The sequence below is a fragment of the Strix uralensis genome, chromosome 5 (genome assembly GCF_047716275.1).
Source record: "Strix uralensis isolate ZFMK-TIS-50842 chromosome 5, bStrUra1, whole genome shotgun sequence".
Classification (NCBI taxonomy): domain Eukaryota; kingdom Metazoa; phylum Chordata; class Aves; order Strigiformes; family Strigidae; genus Strix; species Strix uralensis.
Genome location: NC_133976.1, coordinates 80,732,438 through 80,751,523, shown reverse-complemented (window position 1 = coordinate 80,751,523; position 19,086 = coordinate 80,732,438). Strand labels below are relative to the sequence as shown.

Sequence of the window (19,086 nt, the reverse complement as noted above, 5' to 3'; positions counted from 1 at the left end):
ATTAAAGCCAGCCATCCTGCTAACAGACAGAAAGCTAGACACCAATCAAAGCATCTCCTTACAGGCCCATCAGCCTCCCCAGACAGTGTCACAACTAAGAAAAAGGGAAGCACAGAGACCCCAACTACCCAGAAGCTCTGCATGGTTTCCACCTGGCAGAGCCCAGGGCTGGAGCAGGGCACTGGGTCAGGCCGAGCATGCCAGGAGATGTGTCATTTCCACATGTGAAGGCACCACCCACCCCTGCTTTACATCCCTTCCAGCTTCCCAAGAGTCAGGGAAAAGAGCTTCCACAGTCAGGCAGCTGATGCTACACCAAAATGAGAGGCATCAAACTGACTACCATCGTAAGTAGCTACAGCTACACCTACTCACTGGTGCTTCCTGCACAAACAGTGAGGTGACGGCAAACCTCAACAGCCCCAGACTAAAACAGTGCACAAGTTACAAGGTTGGTTTGTGCATGCTCAAGGGAGGTGGTGCTTCCCAATGCTACATGTAAAACAGAGGCAAATTGTCGACTAGCTGACAGCTTATCCAGCACCCTAAGGCAGCAAGAGTGCCTGAAATGAGACTCCTTGTCAGAGAATCACTTGCATTCACTGGGAGAAGGCATTGGCCGACCTGATGGCAACGGGCTGTGGCATACTTGCTAGACCTGGATAGCATCCCTTAAGCTTCCCTTGCACATGGATGGCATGCCAAAGCTGTGACATACTATGTGTTAATGTCCCCGTCAGTCATTCATTTTGAGGTATTTCAAGCACATGTGTTGTAAGAACAGCTCCTATCAACAGCGGAGCTTCAAACACAAAGGCTGGTATTCACTGAAAATTGTGTACGGAGCGAAGTGCTATATGAAAGTTCAAATATAAGAGATGTTTTTATTCAGCAAGCACGCTCTAGAAATAGAAAACACAGTAAAACACGGTGATTAACAGAAGGATGTATATATCTTTTCTAGGTCAACTCTCAATAACTTGAGAAGATACCGGGTCACAGACTCATTTGGTGGGTTGGTTGTTTTTTGGTGTTTGGGGTTTTTTAAAAAAAAAAAACAAAACAAAACACAGTTATATGGATTTCAAAGGAACTTTTCCATTCTTCAACCACTAGATTGGCCTGATAATATATCTGACCTAAATGGAACTGAAGTCGCTTTCTCTCACTATTAACAATAAGCCTAAGGAAGATCATTGCAGCGTGTCCTCATCAGATATTAGGAAGCAGAAATTTAGGAAAGGTTTACAGCGAGACTTGAGGCCATGAAACTAAATTCTGCTTTCATTACCAGCTGCTGAGTTTTAGGCTTGGACCTGTAGCTCGGAGTCTATGAACTGGGTAAGGGAAAAATTAGCCAGTATTTCCATTCTTCTCCGTAATTTGAAACCACCGAGACATATCTTGGGGTATAAATCACATAGCTCTATAAATAAACCAAACTATGATTTTCTACTCTTTGGAAGAAAGCTGACACCAAATTCATGTAGTGAATGTAAGAAAAAAAAAAAATAAGCCTGGCCTGTGGCCCAAGCACATAAGAAGCTCCCCCTTGTTCCCAGGGAGGAAGCTCCACCACCACCACCATTAGTTGGCTATGCCCCTGGGGGCTTTGGGCTACAGGTAGTCTACAATACACCAAACATCTGTCTGTACATAGCATCTTCAGGTAATAAGGTAAATGTTTATTAACAGAAAGTGCTACCAGCAAAATTCCAGCAAATTTACGTGAAAGGGCGAGCTCCTCTTCTCAGGTAATTAAATAGTGAATCTTCCCAGTAAGTCCCAGTCCCTAGTTCACATCACACAGATACCTATGACTGCTTGTCTCTACTACATAAAGTGTCCCACTTTTTAAACGTACACTGTCACTTCTGTGAACTGAAGTATGACCTCTCCCTGGCACAGTCTTTTTAAAACAAAGCTGCTACATACATGTGAGAAAGCAAGTAACCCACTACCAGAAAATACTTAGTTTTGTATAAACCAATTATCCTCTGCAGCAAAAAGATCAGATAAATACAGTTTTGAAAGCGTGTGGTTATGAAATGACTGAATGTATCATTCTGGCTCTTTCATAACAAAATAAAAGATAAAAACTGAAGAATTCTTTCATTTCATAACAGGAAAGAAATATTCTAACAGACAACTGTCACTTAAAATCCCTTCATAAACATCCTGTTCAGTTTCAAAGTGGGGGACAAAGGTGCATTATACAGTGCTTTAAGAAATGTATTCCCTCCTACTCTGCATTCCCGGTGCCCCCACCCTGATCATACATAGCAAAGAAAGCAGGACAGACACATCTTGGAGCCCACTAATACAAAACCAGTGAGAGCTTTGCCTGCCAAAGACATCAAGATCCTTGGGGATGCTTATAAACCACGTTTGGAGCCCAAGCTGCAGTTCCTGTAAGTCTCCGTCTTCTGTACGTGACACAAGCATGACTGTTACGCGAGTTTACAAGAAATATGAATGAGTACATGCACACCCATTTCTCAAAATCCTTGCAAAATGGGAAGTTGCATTCCTTACCTAGTTTCTAAGAAAAATGAGATCTATGTGGTTGCATGTGACTGCCAGTCCCTCTACCCCTCCAAGCAACCTTCCAGCTTCACAGGTAGATTTCAACCAACTCTGGCCAAGGACTACAGCACAAGGGATGGCCACTGACAACTGCATTTCTGCAGGTGTTCTGGAAACAAAAGATTTTGGAGAGACTATACCATTTTCCCCCATGTAGGGGAAGGCTGGCAGCAAGCTGAGCCTCTGTCAGGCACTGGAGAAGTGACACAGGAGTGTGCTGAATGACACAAAGATGGAGAAAGCTTTCATCAACTCAACCCAAGCGTGAAGCCCTCCTCATCCCTCCACCCCTGGGTTTTGGCCACAATAGCAAATAACAACTGAATAAAGTATGGAGTCTACCCACTGTCTCAGCAGCCCATCCTGCCTCACGGCTTGCTCAGCCCTCCCCAGGGCCTCCTCCCCACACCATGCTTGGGTATCACACAAGGGGCCACCAGCTGCCTTTCTCGGTGAGATCAAACCCTTCCCAGAGGCTACAGTGCTCATGCAAGCACCGCCAGCCTCTCCAAGAAATTCAGTGCTGTTAGAAAGATGACAGACCTCCACCAAGACCTCGGTCCTGTTATTCACAGTCCCACAGGGAAAGACATGGAGGCAAGGCCTTGAAGTCTATAACCCCTCAACGGCACTTGCCCCCCCCCCCGGCACCAGGTCAGTCCCTGTGGTTATCGGAGAGGCACAAAACACAGGCATAAGAAAGCAGAGCAACAGCCTCTCACACGCTGCTGGATGATGAATGGAGAAACCCATTCCCATCATTTTCAATTAATTAGCCCCATTTTTATTTTTCTGAGGATCATACCAAGGGAATGGGGTAAGGCTACCTGCGTCTTTGCAGGGAGGAGGTTAAACTCAAATGCTCTGCATCCACTTTTAACAGAAACTGTTTGCAGCACTTAATTCCAAGAAAGCCACAATTAATTGTGCTACGGTATCAGTAAACACACTGGTTACACCATTAGAGCCCATTATTTTCCCTCCAAGACATTATGTTACTACATTATTGATGCAGCAGTCCAGTGTAATGAAGCAGTGCTTTGCATCCTTCTTTCTACTGAACATTCACAGCACTTTAGCACTGACACCAGCAAGGGTTTTTTTTTCCAGTACATCAAAAATTCCAGTTAACCTAAAAAACAGCTGCACAAAAAGTTAAACACCTGTCCTTAATCAAATGCAAATTCTTGAGTTTCTATTTGATACAACTCAAAATTACATCTATTTCTAAATACGCTGCTTTGACAGTGAATATTTTTACCTCATCTGGACAGACTATTTTCAGAAAGGCATTTGTGAGAGATTAAGTCAGAATGCAGTACATTAGCAAGACACTTACATAAATATTGAACTTCTTTGAAGTTAAGGGGGGGAAAAAAAGCAGCTATATCTACAGGGTTACCACTCCTAATGCAGAGAACATACGAAAGCCAGGGAAGGAATACTGGCCCATTATCAAAATTGCAGAAGAAAACCTAGAGAAGTTAACATGAAAAGAGCTCAGAACAGTAGATCATTCGGTCCTGCAGCTCTTACTCATTCACAGGACTACTGAAAGAAATAAAGTTTATTCGTGTGAGCAATACTGCAGGACAGAGCCTCTGTTTGCAGAGCGTCCAGTCAGCAGCGAATGGCTCTGCAGCACAGAGGAAGGCCAGGAACGCCCGCCACGTCTTGTGCAATGCCTGGGAAGGCTGTCCAAGTGAAGCTTGGGCTAAAACATGAAACAGTACTTCCTCTGCAATTATTAATATAAAACAGAGTATTAATATAATCTTTAGAAACAGCCTCCTTCTCATGCATAATCCCAGTACATTGTTTCCCAGTCACTCCCTGCAGTATTCAGCTCCACAAACCCCCAGTATGTTGCAAAAAGGAGAGAGCTGTTTAGAGTTATTTTAAATTTACTCTTTCAGTTTCATTTAATCTTCTTGCATCCTGGCTCTCTGCAAAAAATTAGGCAGCTGATCAGTTCCCACTCTGCCACTCACTCTCTTGCACAGTGCAATCACAGCTCCCCTTGGGTGCCTTCTTTCTGGACCAAATAATGCCACTCTGGTTGACTGTCACCGTACCGAAATAGTCCCCTTGGGCCCCCCGACTTTCATTATCTTTTCTGCTGTTTGCTCTATTCTTTTTCTTTCTGGAAATGAGGCTACTGAAACTGAACCAATTACTCCAGGCTCAGAGGATGTTTTATGGGGGTGCTGAATTGTTCTCATTTTTCCTTATGCCACGGCCAACACTTGTGAGTTTAAATATGAACAACTATTTCAGTGTATCAGTGCAATGCCAGCAGCACTGCGAACCTTCATGAGGAAAAAAGATCAGAACCTGTCCACATGATGATCAAGGAGAGAAGTCAACTAAGAAGTCCTCATTTTCTCAACCCCTCTTCCTTTAAACGCTGTCCTTAACCCCAAAATGGATGTTTTCCCAGGGGCTCATCCAACTCAGACCCTACCAGACCACAAAAGGTGTGAATCCCAACCCTAAAGACCTCAGTCCACCTTCTCACTTCAGCCAGGGATGCCTCAGTAGCACTGTCAGGAGTATGCCACATGGATTGCACAAGCTGCCCCGTGGGCCTTGCAGCTCCTTTCAAAGGTACAGGTCTAACTCAGCTCAGTAACTAGCTTTGTAGCCAGTTTTGCAGTTTGGGTGTGTTTGCACTGTTTGCATGAGAAGCAGCTATTAAGCAGGCAGCAGCATTCCAGGTAAACTCCCATGGAGTCCCAAAGCATAGCCCCAAGTTGGGCAAATCAGAGCCATCTAACCTCAGGTGACAAAGGCGGGGAGTAAGGGTGGCAGGGTCCCTTCCAAAAGAAAACCTTGCCATGGCTGCGCCTCCTCGCCCTGAACGAAAGAGAAGTCACCTGTGATAGCGGCCAACGCCTGAGCATCCAGAGCCAGCCCAAAACCTTAGAAATCCACTTTATGACTCACCAGCTCCTGCCTCACAGTGACACAGTCTGTAATTAAAGGTGTCTGGATAGAGCCTCACCAGCCCTGATAAGGCGGTGTTTTCCTACCCATGCGATAACTGCTGAGTCTCTCCACAACCTCAAGTTGTCTCAAGCCCTTCTCTCCCCATGACATCCCTGGTCAGCAGAGAGAAGGCAGAGCCGGCAGACATCAGCATCCCCATCTGCTCTGGTGGTTTGATGGCTCTCATCACCACAGGTCTCCATATAAAACCTGCCAATTATCCCACGCATACGCAGTTTCTATGTGCTGAAGGGAAGCGACAGCCCATATCCTTCCTGAAAATCAATTAGACTATCTGTATGCTTAAGGGGGAATAAGCTTTGGCTAGGGTATTTTTCTCATGTTTAATCTTGCTTTAGAAGCATTCAGCCACCACAGTTTAACTGCTGATATATGTCAGACAGTGTCACCGACTTACCTACCTTGGCTCCCAACTTTCAATCGCAAGAACGCTGCTATGGAAGTTCAGCATCCTTTGCATTAGATAGGTGTTTATGTCACTCCTACCTTTAAACCTGTAAAATAGTTGAAATTACTCCTGCTTGACTTACCTGTGGTTCACCAAGCATGCTCTTTAAGATGGAGGGCAAGGTATCATATGCATTCACACAGGCAGGAATTTTTCATTAAAAATAGTCTGCACTGGTGCCTGCCCCTGTATTCACTCAGCTTGCAAAACTGTTTTCACTATCCAAAACCATTTGATGCACAAGGCAATTTTTTGTGACCTCGGTGGTATAATGAAGAACTAGTTAATAGGGAAAGCACAACAGCAAAGCAACAGCAGGTCCTAACTACCGACAAACAGCTTGTTTGGGGTTGGCTTTTTTTTCCATGTTAAAGGAATTGTGTATTTAGAAACCCCTCCTCCTTACTGACAGCATGCCAGATAATTAAACTGAAGTTCTTATTTTTAAAATCTAATTTACTTTTGAAAATATACACTGCCAGACTATTTTTAGGATTTTTCTTATGTGGGCCGGCGGAAATAGGCTAGCCAGTTAGCACGAGGGCTTACAGGCTGCATTGAGCAGTCTTTAAGCTGAACACCATGAATCAGTAAAACAATGAAAAAAAATATTTTCCTTTCAAATTAGGAATAAATATCTGCAGTGAGGTACTGATATTGACCTTCACTTTTGAAAAAGCTTACTTTTAGCAAAACTAAGCCTGGGCTTACAGCTTTGACTCGGGAATTTCTTTAACTTGTTAACAAATGCAAGAGCTTGTCCTGGTGTTTGACAGGTTGCCCTCACCACAGAAATCAGTGGGAGCATTGCCCAGGCCAGGACTACAGAATTTGGTTTAGCAATACCTTTGGACCACCTTGTATCATACACTACTCCATACAAAATGTACGCTAAAGAAGTGAAATAACACCAGTAGCACAAGGACCGTTTTTCTGAAGTATTGAGGTTTGTGATCCTTATTTTATAAATGTCAAGGGAAGTTAACAGCATCAGAGGTACCTGCATCTAGCCCCTAGCAGTCTTGTTCACTATACTGCAACCCAGAGCAAAATAATCTACCTACCCAGACTTGCAGTGAAACTAACTTCTGTGACAGGCTAGCGTGCAAATAAATGACCCTGTATTACAATAAAATCTTGTTAGCATTCTCTACAAAAAGAATCTCAGTAGGTACCCAAAACGACTCTGACCTCTGAAATCTCTGTCCTTTCTTTTGGCAACACTTCCCACCAAAGGGCTGGGAGTCCAGCATCAGTCCCCAGGCATTTGGCCTGCCTCGCCGGTGGCAGCTTGCCTTGTGACAGAAAAGCAAAGATGCTTCACCTGGGGCAAAGGACCTGCAGCCTGGATACAGCCCACAGCCCCACAGCCTGTATTTTTCCAAATCCCTGCCAGCTAACATCCTGGAGAGGCGCTTGCAAAGCTTGTTCAGCCCTCTGCAAGGAAAAGCTGACCTTCCCCGATGTCAGCTCCTCATTCACAGCCAAACACAATATATTAGCAAAGGCACTACAGCCCAGAAGTGTTTATCCAAGACTACCACAGGGCCAGAGAAACTGCAAAACACTGTGGGATGCAAAGTTTCCTCCAATTATTTGACTGCCTTGAAAATGCAAATGCATTCACCATACCTCTGCTGCAACCCCAGCCCTGTTCACTTCCCCCACCTGGGAGCAATATTTCATAGCAGTGCAATTTAAAAGCAGGGTGTTTTTATTAATTTTAAAGCCTCAGACTCTCACAGAGGTCCAGGTGCTACTCCACAGCACTCAAGGACAGAAATCCAGTCCTTGAAGAGGCCTCTCCTCTAATCTTCTCAGGGGTTCCTGTTCGCCTGCTCACTCACGAGCCTGTCCCCAGACCTTTATGGCCACGTGAAGTCCATGTGCTGTTCACATGAGCAAGATCCATCCACGTAAGGGCTCTGGGAGCAGGCTGTGAATGTGCTGACCCAAAGGTATTACCCGTCCCTCCCGGCTCCACTGCAACGCCTCCGTGCACTCCTATCTCCTGGCGAGCATCCCGCCTCCCACACATCCTGCAGCATTGATCCCTCCCTGCACTTTCTGCTGCCTTACAACATGGGGGAAAAAGAGCTTATACCTGTCTCCTGTGCTTCCATCTTTTGAAAGATGCCAGTATCAACATCCATTACTGCCTTAAGCTCAACAGTAGGAAGATCCCAGTCCCCAGGCACCACGCCAGCAAAGTTCCCACCAAGCAGATCAACTATCCTCACCAGCAGCACCGCCGTGCATGTAGATTTACACCAGGTCTGCGTAACAGCCACCCAGACCAGAATCTGGCCCAAAATTTTTGAACAAATAGGATGCCATTTACCACGGTGCTTTTAAATGGCCTGGAACCAACTGCAGTGAACAAGTCCTTCCTCCCTAAACACTTCCACCAGCTCAGCTTAGTAGGAGTGCGATCACCTGTCCTGAGGCCTGTTGGTATGAGTAGCCTAATTTTCTTTGTGTTCCTTATTAGCAGTCTGGTATCATTTAACTCTAAATCAAATCAAAGCCAATTTCCTTTCCTTATCAGTGATAAGCCAAGAGACTCCCTGTGGGAAACTATGTGTCCCAAGCACCTTCTCAGCCCCCAAGCTGGTCCATGCGTTTATCACAGAATGCCAACCGCCCTCTTACAGTACCATATTATAAAACTTCATGAGTTGTTTCCAGGAACCAAAAAAGCATACTGCTTACTACGAACTGAGTGTAGGAATCAAGGAAGAGGATAAAATATCATCAAGGTGACAGGGACCCCTTGAACAGGGCCCAGGAAAATGGTCATGTCCCATAAGCCATGCTATGCAATTTCTTCCTCACTCACAAACTGCCATGGTAAGGGAGTGTGATGATTCAAAAGCATCAGGTCAGTATAACAGGTTAAATTAATTAAAATAACCGAGACAAGCCTCTGCAGCCTCAGCAAGGTGTCGGCATAAGTGCCTGTGCCCCATCCGTGCTGCTGAACTGATCCACACCAACAATGGCTCCTTGTTCTTCAACTACTCCCAGAAACACACCCCTCACTCCTGCTATCAAAATGAGCCTACAGCTGCCTTCTCACTGACTCATTCCACCTGATCAGTAGCCTCGTCTCTTCTGTTTTTACACGAGAGAGATGTAGCTTTATGGAAAGCAAAAGGAGTGACTGACCACCAGATTGTATCTCCTCACAGCCTACAACAGCAGGATTGCTGATTTACCTTCTGGGAAAATGGGAAGCTTACATGCTGACATACAAATGTGGCCATGCTGAGCCCACTGATGGAAACTCTTTGTTGCAGGACATTTCTGAAAGCAAGGACAGATCGAGAGCTGCATTTGAGGCTTCGGCTGGCACAGTCCACTATAATGTATGTGTTGTTTTCAGGCTGCCCAACTGAACACCTCTAGCAAAGTAACCAGAGGTTAAGCTGGCCACGCAAGCTCTGGGGTAATTTTGACTCCATCTGTATAAAATCTTTAAAATACTTATCAGATGCGTAACAATTATAATTACAGATTTATACAGAGATGGTGCAGCAAGTTGCTTTTGGTCAGGGAGAAAACAAGGCCAAGAACGAAGGAGGAAAAAAGTCCCTACTTTTTCCTTATGCCTTGCTGAAGCCACCTATGAAGGAAAACACCCTCCAGACAGAGCCATGGGTGGGAGTGCTGGGACAGAGGGACTGTCAGGAGGGAACTGCTGCCAGGGCTGGATACGACGGCCCAGCCTGGGAGACTAAGAGAGGCAGCAGCAAAGTCTTGTAACTGGGAGAAGACTGGGAAAGCGAGCAGGCACTGATGCATGCCATGAAGATTATACAGGAGATTTGGGAGACGAGAGCATTGGAAAAATCAGCCCACAATGCCACAAGGCCCACAGCTGCTCATTTCTTCACCCAGCAGCTAATGCTAATATTTGGTGCTAAAGGAGATAATAGCGGCAGTCCACTGGGCTCCAAGCATCCACCTCCGCCCCTGTGAGTGCACAAAAAGCCAACCTGCTCAGGGACACAAACGGTGGCAGCGTTGCTGCTCATCCTGGCAGCAAGAGAGCACATCCTGGTGATGAACTCCCTCACCAGTCCCCTCCTTCCTTTTCTCTGTACAGCCTCCACTGGGCCAGCAACAGAGCTATTTTGGGTGGAAGCTGCTAGTTTTGGCACGCTGTCTGAAAGGAGCCCCCGCTCTTTTCACACTACACATTGGCCAGAGGAAATTACTCCGGGCAGAGGACTTAATTCCCGGCACCCACGCGCTCCAGGAAACACCTCTCTTCTCTGCTGTCATCTAATCGAGCACGGCTTTCTCCTTTCACACCTTCGTTGGGTGTAAGGTGCGGGGGGTGGACCATAAAGCTTTCCTCTGAGAAAGAACTCAGTCCCTGCCCAGGACAAGGGAGAAAAGGCTCAGGCTGTAGATGACCCCAGCCGGTGCACCACTGGATATTTCCTCCAGACAACGTGAAAGATTTCCAACTGATAACCAACAGCTTGATTCAATACGCCCTGCACAAACACCAACATGCTAACCACAGTGTCTTTTTCACTCAAAGTAACTTTAAGCAGCTACGGAAGAGAGACCATTTGCAGTAGCATTGGGGAAAGGTGCAAAGTTGTCTCTAACATTCACCTGCACCTTCGTGTCACTGGCTTACGGGAGGGCTGAAAGACTCTATGAAGCCTGTTATCATTCAGCAAAAAAAGCCAGGAACCCAATATACTGCTAAAATTCTGCTGCTATGCCCCTAACATGCTCCTTGTATATACACTCACATTTCCCAGTCATCATTCCAAAGCCTCGTTTACATCAGAAACTAAGCGATGTAGCTGCAGCCCTAGAACTCCCTAGTGCAGCCATAGCTATAACTGATATGAAGGTACTTTCCAACATGGCAAAGGGAATAATTATATTGGCATACATCAGATTTATGATTATTCTGTGTGTTCTGGTATAATCATTTCTGGAAATTAAGTTATACTCATAATTGAAACAAATTATATGAATAAAAATGTCCAGAGGGAAATAAATCTTCATCAGCCAGTCAGTCAAACCACAACCTCCCACCACTGGGTCTCTACTTCCCAGTCCCACCATTGCTTCTTCTCAGCTCCTGCAAGGCAACAGAGGTCTGCAGTTGAGTGCACACACGATGGCTGAGCGTCCATCTGTCCCACTCCTGCCAAGACCAGGAGTTAAAGCAACCCACCCCATTCCAGTGAAGGAGCACGGTTTCCCCATTGCCATCCCAGCTCCCACCAGCATTGGTGGCCACAAGCCACAACCAGGCACAACCTTCTGCCCTTTGGGCAGGCAACTCTACCTCCCATCTGGAGGGGGAACACATTCACAACTTGTTCAGAGTGGCTGTGGAAGTTTGCTTGGGAGGTTGTCAGGTAAGAGAATCAAGCAAAAATACACATTATTTGTTGCACTGCTACTCATGTGAATCTCTGGGGAAGGGACTCAAGTATCTAGAAGCAGATGGAAAAAATGTAACAGCAAAGACCTAAACCTCTAAGTATAACAAACAGGTGCATATATGAAACTTCAAACTGTATTCCAAATTTTTTTTACTAGCAAAAAATACAATTGGGGGGGGGGGGAGGATGTTCTTGAAACTGCAGTTAAAAGAAGTCCAGGAAAAAGGCATGAAATTCCATTTTGTGCCCAAATATTCCTCCATCATCCTAGCTGAAATAAGTTTTAGGTTGATTTTTACGTTGCCCCTAAAGTCGTAATAGCATCTTGAATGGTTTGACTACAATAGAAATCAGAGAAGTAATAAACAGGTAACAGTATGCTCACCAGTAAAGGAGGGGTATGGTCTCTATAAACACACACGTATGTATACACATGTATCAGAACTTAAAAGCATTAACTGATTTAGTTAAGCTGTGCTAATGTATTGGTATTGCTCATTTGCTTGGAGTCCCTCTAGTTCGCCTGGATTAGGAGAAGATGTTGAGGTTAAACTGAGGTTAGCTGACACGTGTCAGCCAAGCCTGACCTAATCCTGGGTTTCTTCCTAGTTGTTGTGTCTTCCTCTCTAAATAATATTAAGAATAGGAAGAAACCACAGGGATGCAGTTGGGTTCCAAATAACTATTTTTGGTAGCTGTACACAAACAGACAGGGCAGAGTTGTGCACGCCAGCTGCTCCGCAGAAACCTCCTCCCCGTGATCTCCAGCTCCCTGGCTGTCTCCCTCACGGCCTCTGCCCTTCCCACCACGAGTCCTGCCACATAAGGTAAGGAGACCCCCCAAGACTGACACAGGAACATCCTGTTTTCTAAACTATTACGTTTTCTAAACTTAATCTAAGTGCTGTCCATCCCTCCACCTGGTAAAAGAGGGCCTTTATGATACAGTGCAGGTGACTTTGAGCTACTTGGACCTGCCATCCAAACATCCCCTGTGAAAATTAAATACATGGACTTACTCCTATGATTTCCACTGGATCCAAGACCCAGGGAAACTTTCCAGTCATCTCAAAGCAGCTCTCAGATCTGGCCTAAAAGTAGGGGTTTGATGAGCAATAAAGAAACAAAAAATAATATAGCTTAAACCACAGAGGTGCCAGCTTTTACTGCCTTTCATTGACAATATTTTGCTCCCACTATTTCAAGGGAAATAACACTCTGCGTGACTGTTATAGGATGTAAAATGTGTACTGTGGTGTTCAGACAGAGCCCGTAATTGAAACATTTAAGCGCCAATGAAATCCCAAACGTAAAGTTTTTAATTTTCATTCAACAATGACATTAAAATTCTGGTTGTGCAGGGGGAAAAAAAAAAAAATACTACCTCAGAGTGCTTTTAAGGTTATTCTTTCCGATACAGTAACTAGGATAAGCTCAGCCAAGATGCCAGCAGCTGCTGGCATACTCCAGCAGGTAGCTCCCGACACCACTGGCTGCTTCTCCTTTGTCATCCCTACCCCCAGTCCCACACAACAGGTTATCAAGAGGCTTATCAAGGAGATAAAGCACAAACGAATGCCACCACCTTCATCCACGTGCCTTCAACCCCTCACAAGGAATGAGCAGGCACCGTTGGAGAGCAGGGCTCCTGTTGAGGCAGCTGAGCGAGCTCAGGCCAGACCTACCCGAGACAAGCCCAGCAGGCTGAAGCACCCACTGAAAGAACCATCTCAGGCATCTTCTTTGTCTGAAGGCACATGACTGTCATTTACAGGAAGGAGAAGGTTATCGGGCAATACTGATCTTATTCAGCAGCTTCCAAGATGACCGAGTATAACACCAGGCTGAAAAACCTCAACCAAAACCACTAAACGCTCTGCACAGCTGACAGGGAAGCCCTGAAAGGATGGCTTGTGTCTTGCAGATCCTCAGACCATCTCCCCCCAACACTTGTGTTCACGAACTGTACTAGAGCAATCTCAGACTACATCACGCACAAACTCATGTTCCTCGCAGGCTTGCATCCCGTGATCTTCATGGGTTGCCGGTTTCACTGTCTAGATGAAATTTAAGGTGTTGAATGTAGCCTGGAAAATTTTTAAAGGTTTGACATTTGCCTGCCAGAGAGACACCACCTCTCCCCCACATAAAGTACTGCTAGGGGGTCTGCTTTTGCATTACCTTCCTTCTCCCCCCTTCACTCAAATGACATTGGCCATGGTACCTCCAGAAAGGGCCCCACCACCACTCCTCATCCTCGTCTGATGGACCAAATCCACCCATTTCAGTGCCTGTGTGTTCACGTGCCACCCAGCTGGGGAAAGGCACCCTGATTTATCGAGCCTCCAGAATACAAGACCTGTCTCTTCTCCTGGAGTAGTACAGAGAGATGAGAGGAGAAGTCTGCTACTTATTGTTACTTTATCCCGGTGTTTCAAGTACTGAGTACAGAGGAGGATGAACTTGTGATTATGCCACTACATAGAGATGTAGCTTCCAGCAGTCCTATCCTCCTACCACAGGTTGCCCAAACAGTTTCGAGCAGGTCAAATCTCTCACATCAGATCTCCTCACCCTCTAAGTGCCTGAGAAGGAAACATTTGCAAGCAACCATGGAGCACTCAGACATCAAAATGGTGAGGACTATACAAACAGATACATATCTCACTGGTGAAGAAAGAGGCTGATGTGTTTAATGGTTTATAATGGCTGTTTTGGTTGCCATGAAAGTACTTAAGAGCATGCAACGCGTCACTGGATTAAATCTAAATAAATGTAACCAGCAGTAAAAAATGGCTTTTATTACAAGAAGGCCTGACTCGTTTGCACCTGTAACTCTAAATACATATAACAGGACGCCAAACTATGTATTATAAGATGCTAAAGAGCAAAACAACATTACAGTCATTAGCACAGAAAGCATAATGACAGAGGGAGAGGCAAAACAAAATGGACAACTTGCTAGGGTCTGATTCTAACATCTTGGAAAAATGCCATTTGCTCGAGTCAGGACTGAGCTACCAAGGAGATTTGTGCCAGGTAAAGCTACAACAAAATGGAGACAAAAACACCGAATCGTGTCCCTGGAAGGGAGATAAATGAGGGTCAGAATGAAGTTCATTTAAATCCACTGAGCTGATATAGATGGAGTTAAGAGAGAGCCGCAAAACAAAATGAAAGGCTCAGTAGGAGCCTGCACAGCCAGTGCTGCAATGTCAGAAACACAACACAGTGCCATCTGAAACCCACAGGCACAGTACCAGGACTCGAGGAAGAAAACAGCGGTGGCACTCCTGGGGGGGGGGGGGGGGGGGGGACGGGGACGTGCCCGCCTACAACTGCGCGAGAATAAAGGGTAAGGGTCCGGCCACACATGCCCCCGACAGCAGATGCATTTCCAGGGGAGGTTCAGCGGAGTCTCTGGGGAGGACATCCACGGCTGGAGCAAAACCACCAGAGGAATATAACGGAGCCGCATCTGCTTACACCGGGGAGGAGGATTTGCTCCTTTCTTTTGCTCCTGCTTGGCATCCTCCTTTGGGTCTCTTATGGGAGAGAAGGTGTCTTAACACCACAGATAATTAGCTGTAATGCATCCTCTGTGGCTACAACAACTTAACAGGGCTTATCTGTAGACCTGATCTAGGCTTCCAGTTATCCTTGTTCTCCCGGTTCCCCTCCCCCCCCCGGCCAATATTTGCATCTCAGCTTGACAGGTATTTTGTATCTAAGCTTAATAAAAGTGTATGCATGTGCAAAGTGTATGCATGTGCCTGTGCACGCTTAGAAGGTAGGAGAAAACCACCCGATTTTAACTCCGACTCCCCGAGACGCCGCTCGTTCCCTTTTCCCTTCCCTGACAAACAGAGGGAGCTGAAATAAGAAACGTCAACTTTGGGATCCTGCTTTACCGAATGATAACTCATTAAAAATATCGGACTCTTCGTTTCAAAAAGGAAAGAAAGGGGAAAAAAAAAATCCCCAGGAAGTTGATGCATCACAGTGTTGCATCTGTGTCAAGCTCTGGGTAAACAAGCAGCAACATGAATGAAATCTGTCCAGAAAGACTGCATTTCAGCGCCAACCACGCAATCTCTGGCCAAACCACTGCATATGGAACAAAGTTTGATCTCGCTTGCGAGCGCTCAGCTGCGCTTCTGCCATTTCCTGTGGAAAACTGAAGCTCCGAACGATGTCTATCACCCAGCCCTCGCCCACCCCGCTGCCAGCTGCCCCTAAATACCCCCCTACACACACACACACACCACCCCCCCGACCCGCAGGCAGGCAGCCCGGGCAGAGCCAGGCAGCCCCGGCAGAGCCAGGCGGGGATGCTCGGCAGCTCCCTCCCCGCTCTCCAGGCCGGGCACGGCCGGGAAGGGGCAAACCGACGGCGCTGCCCCCTCCTCCCTCCGCGGCCACCCCGCGCCCGCCCGCCGGGGGATGGGGGGGTCGGTCCCGCCCTGGCCGGCGCAGCAGGTGGTCGGCGGCGCCCGGTCCCGCCCCGCGGCCGCACTCACCGCTGGCGTTCTTGCCGCAGATGAGGTGCTGGTAGGGCTGCAGCAAGCCCCAGAGCTCGGGGTCGTTGTTGACCGTCTGCTCCAGCGCCTCCAGGGTGAACCGGGGCGCCTCGCCGCCCTCCTTCTCCTTCTCGGCCGGGGCGGCGGCGGCGGCCGGGGGGCGGCCGGGCGGCGGGAGCGGGGCGGCGGGAGCGGGGCCGGGGCCGGCCAGCACCCGGGCGTGGATGTCGCGGAAGAGGCTCTCGGTGCCGGCGGTGAGGTAGATGGCGGCGTGCTCGTGGATGCGCAGGGCCACGCGGCTGTCCACCATCCAGCGGTAGAACTTGCCCACGGAGAAGGCCAGCCCGCACCGCGCCGACTTGCCGCGGCTGAAGCGGTCGCCGCCGCTGCCGCTCATGTTGTAGAGGGAGAGGGCGCCGAGGGCGGCCGCCGTGCAGCGGGCCGCCAGCGTCCAGCCCAGGACGATCTCCATGGCGCTCCGCACCTCGTGCTTGGTGCACTTGGCGAAGCGGAGGCTCAGCCGCTGCGCCTCCCGGGCGATGCGCACCAGCGCCCGGCTCACCAGCGTCGAGAGCCGCGCCGCCGCATCCCGGCTCCCTGGGCTGGTGGCGGCGGCACCCGGCGCCCGCGGCTCCCGGCGCGGCGGCGGCAGCAGCAGCGCCTCCACCTCCTCCAGGCTCCAGGGGACCTCCTCAAGGTCGGGCAGGAGCCGGGAGCACTGCTGCCCCGCGCAGTCCAGCACCTCGGAGTCTTCCGCTAGGACGGTGTTGACGGTGTCGAAGCTGTTGTGCCGACTGTGCATGGAGTCAGTTAGGTGCGGCCAGCAGCTTCCTCCATAGGGGTACGCGGGGTGCGAATCCGAGCAGCACAGCGACAAGTTGGAGGAGCGCACCGAGTCCGCCGCGCCACCATACCCGGAGTCCAGCGTCAGGTCTTCCAGCGTCCTCACCGCCGTCTTACCTCTCCGAGCCATCGCTGCACTTCATGCTGCACCCGCGGGACCCGGGCGGGGAGCGGCTCCCAGGAAAGCGGGGGGGAAGAGAACAGCGAGGGGGCGCGGCGAGACACGCCGGTCGCTTCGCTTCGCCCCGCCGGTCGCTTCGCCCCGCCGGTCGCAGCCTGCTGCCGCCCCGCCAGACGCCAGCCAAGCGGCGGTGCTGCCCGCGGCCCGGCTCCGGCTCCTGCACTGCGCCGCGCCGCCGGCCCGACACCGCACCGCAGCGCAGCGCCGGCCAGGCGGCGCGGGGGGGCGGGGCCATGCAAAGCGCCTCCGGCCCGCGGCCAATGGGACGGCGCGGGCGGGGCGGAGACATGCCAAGCGCCGCGCCCGGCGGCCAATGGGGCGGTGCCGCCAGTCGCAGGGCGCCGCCCCTCGCCTCCGCGGGGCGCGGAGCCCGCACGGCGCAGCGCCGAGGTGGGGGGGGGGGGGAGTGCGGAGCGGGCCGGCTCCGCGGAGCTGCAGCCTGCGCGCAGGCAGGACCGCGCCGTCCAGTCCCCATGGCGGGGATTTTGCGCGGTGCAAAATGAAGAGCCGTTAACCCGGCGCTGGCCCCGCTGGCAGCCGGGTGCGGGAGCGCGGCCTGCCGTGTCCCCGCGCACCGAGCCCTCTGTCCCTCCCAGCTGGGACGAGCGCGGTGTGAAGCGCGTCTGTGCCACATCCGCCACCACAGTTCCTCGGGCACAGACACCCGAGTCCCGCTCCAGCCCTCGCTGGTTTTTCGCACCAGCAGTTTCCCGATGTTGCTGTGACCAAATGAAAGGCACCACAGGCCCGCACACCAACAGCACGAGGCGGTCAAGATGTTTTGCAACCGAGCAGAAACTGCCACGTAAGAATACCAGGCATCCCTCGAGTTGGGAAGAGCAATTTCCAAATAATTAAAATAAGTCCAATAAAGCCCTTAGACATTCTTGAAATTAACCCCCTAAGTATCACAAAGGCTTTGACAAGTAAGATTTGTACTGGGCTTAGGGTGCATTTCCTATGCACATTAAGATTTCTTGTGCAACATACTGACAATTTATGCCCAACTAATGTATTTTAATCTTACCCTGCTAGGCTTTAGCGTTATTAGGAGTTGTCTGGCTAATATCCTAGGCAACAGACTGAGAATGTATATGCTTGTGCATTCTGGTTTTGAAGAAATGTTATATCCTTTTAAGTGTAAAATACCAGCTAAATTCTATCCCTTTAAGGATAAAAGCCTAGCAAACACATTTCCCTATCATGCCAACAGAGGCAGCCAAAATTCTTGAGCAGACAAGGCGAGTCATGTAAGAGATTTCCCTGTCCAAGTGAGCAAAGCCTGGCGAGCCTTCAACATAAACTTCCTACAGGAAAGGCACAAACGCAACTACAGGTAGGCTCGTTTGTCAAACAGGTTGGGGAAAACTATGACACCGCCAAAAACACCGAGCGGGGTTGCCTTCCAAATGAAGCCAAGTGCTGTCAGAAACTGCTTTCTCAGCATAGCCTTGGTACTTCCACAAGACACACTATGCACAATAGGTTCCCACAGACATCCTAAACACCGCCGTGTCCTGATAAAAAATAGCAGAGGTGAGGACAGGAGCAACCTGAACTAGAGCCACCATCATGCTGCAAGTAAGAAGTTGAGGCCCATGCTGCCGGCAGCAGCTAGTCTTTGGGGGATCATCAAAAATGAGAGCATGCCTAAAGAGCAAAATCCCACGGACTTCGTGGCGATCCAGTTGTACATCTCGCAGTAGAGCCCTCTGGTGTCTTGAGCACTTCAGTGCAGTGGCTGTTCAAAATTCACATTTCCATTTGGTAGGAGAATGAAGGCACCACCAGGCCCGAACCCCTCAGGATACCTATTTTTCTAACAAACTCCATTCACCTGACTCTGTCCCTACGCTTTCACAAAGTGCCACAACTGCTTGCACTGAGCACACGTGTCAGCAAGTCAAATTCAGGGAAAGTTCAAGTTTGGAAGGTTTTCTAGTAAATGGTTTGTTGGGCTTCACAGAGACATCCATGTGGGCATCCAGGGAGGATGGAACAAGTGAGCTGGGTGGTTTGTTCTCCAGCCTTTGTAAAAAACAGTACTTCAGAGGTTGACACCAGTCTTAGGTGTTGCAC

At 48.9% G+C, this 19,086-nt stretch overlaps 1 protein-coding gene across 3 annotated transcripts in view; it reads right to left on the bottom strand.

The window, feature by feature from the left end:
• ABTB3 (ankyrin repeat and BTB domain containing 3) overlaps positions 1-17,132 on the bottom strand; it is a 181,864-nt gene extending 164,732 nt beyond the window's left edge. For all 3 annotated transcript variants that reach the window (XM_074871936.1, XM_074871938.1, XM_074871937.1), the window contains exon 1: positions 15,984-17,132. In XM_074871936.1, the coding sequence (XP_074728037.1) occupies positions 15,984-16,956 (973 nt within the window). In that variant the 5' untranslated portion in view covers positions 16,957-17,132. The remainder of the gene's footprint in view (positions 1-15,983) is intronic.
• Positions 17,133-19,086: the final 1,954 nt, after the last annotated feature.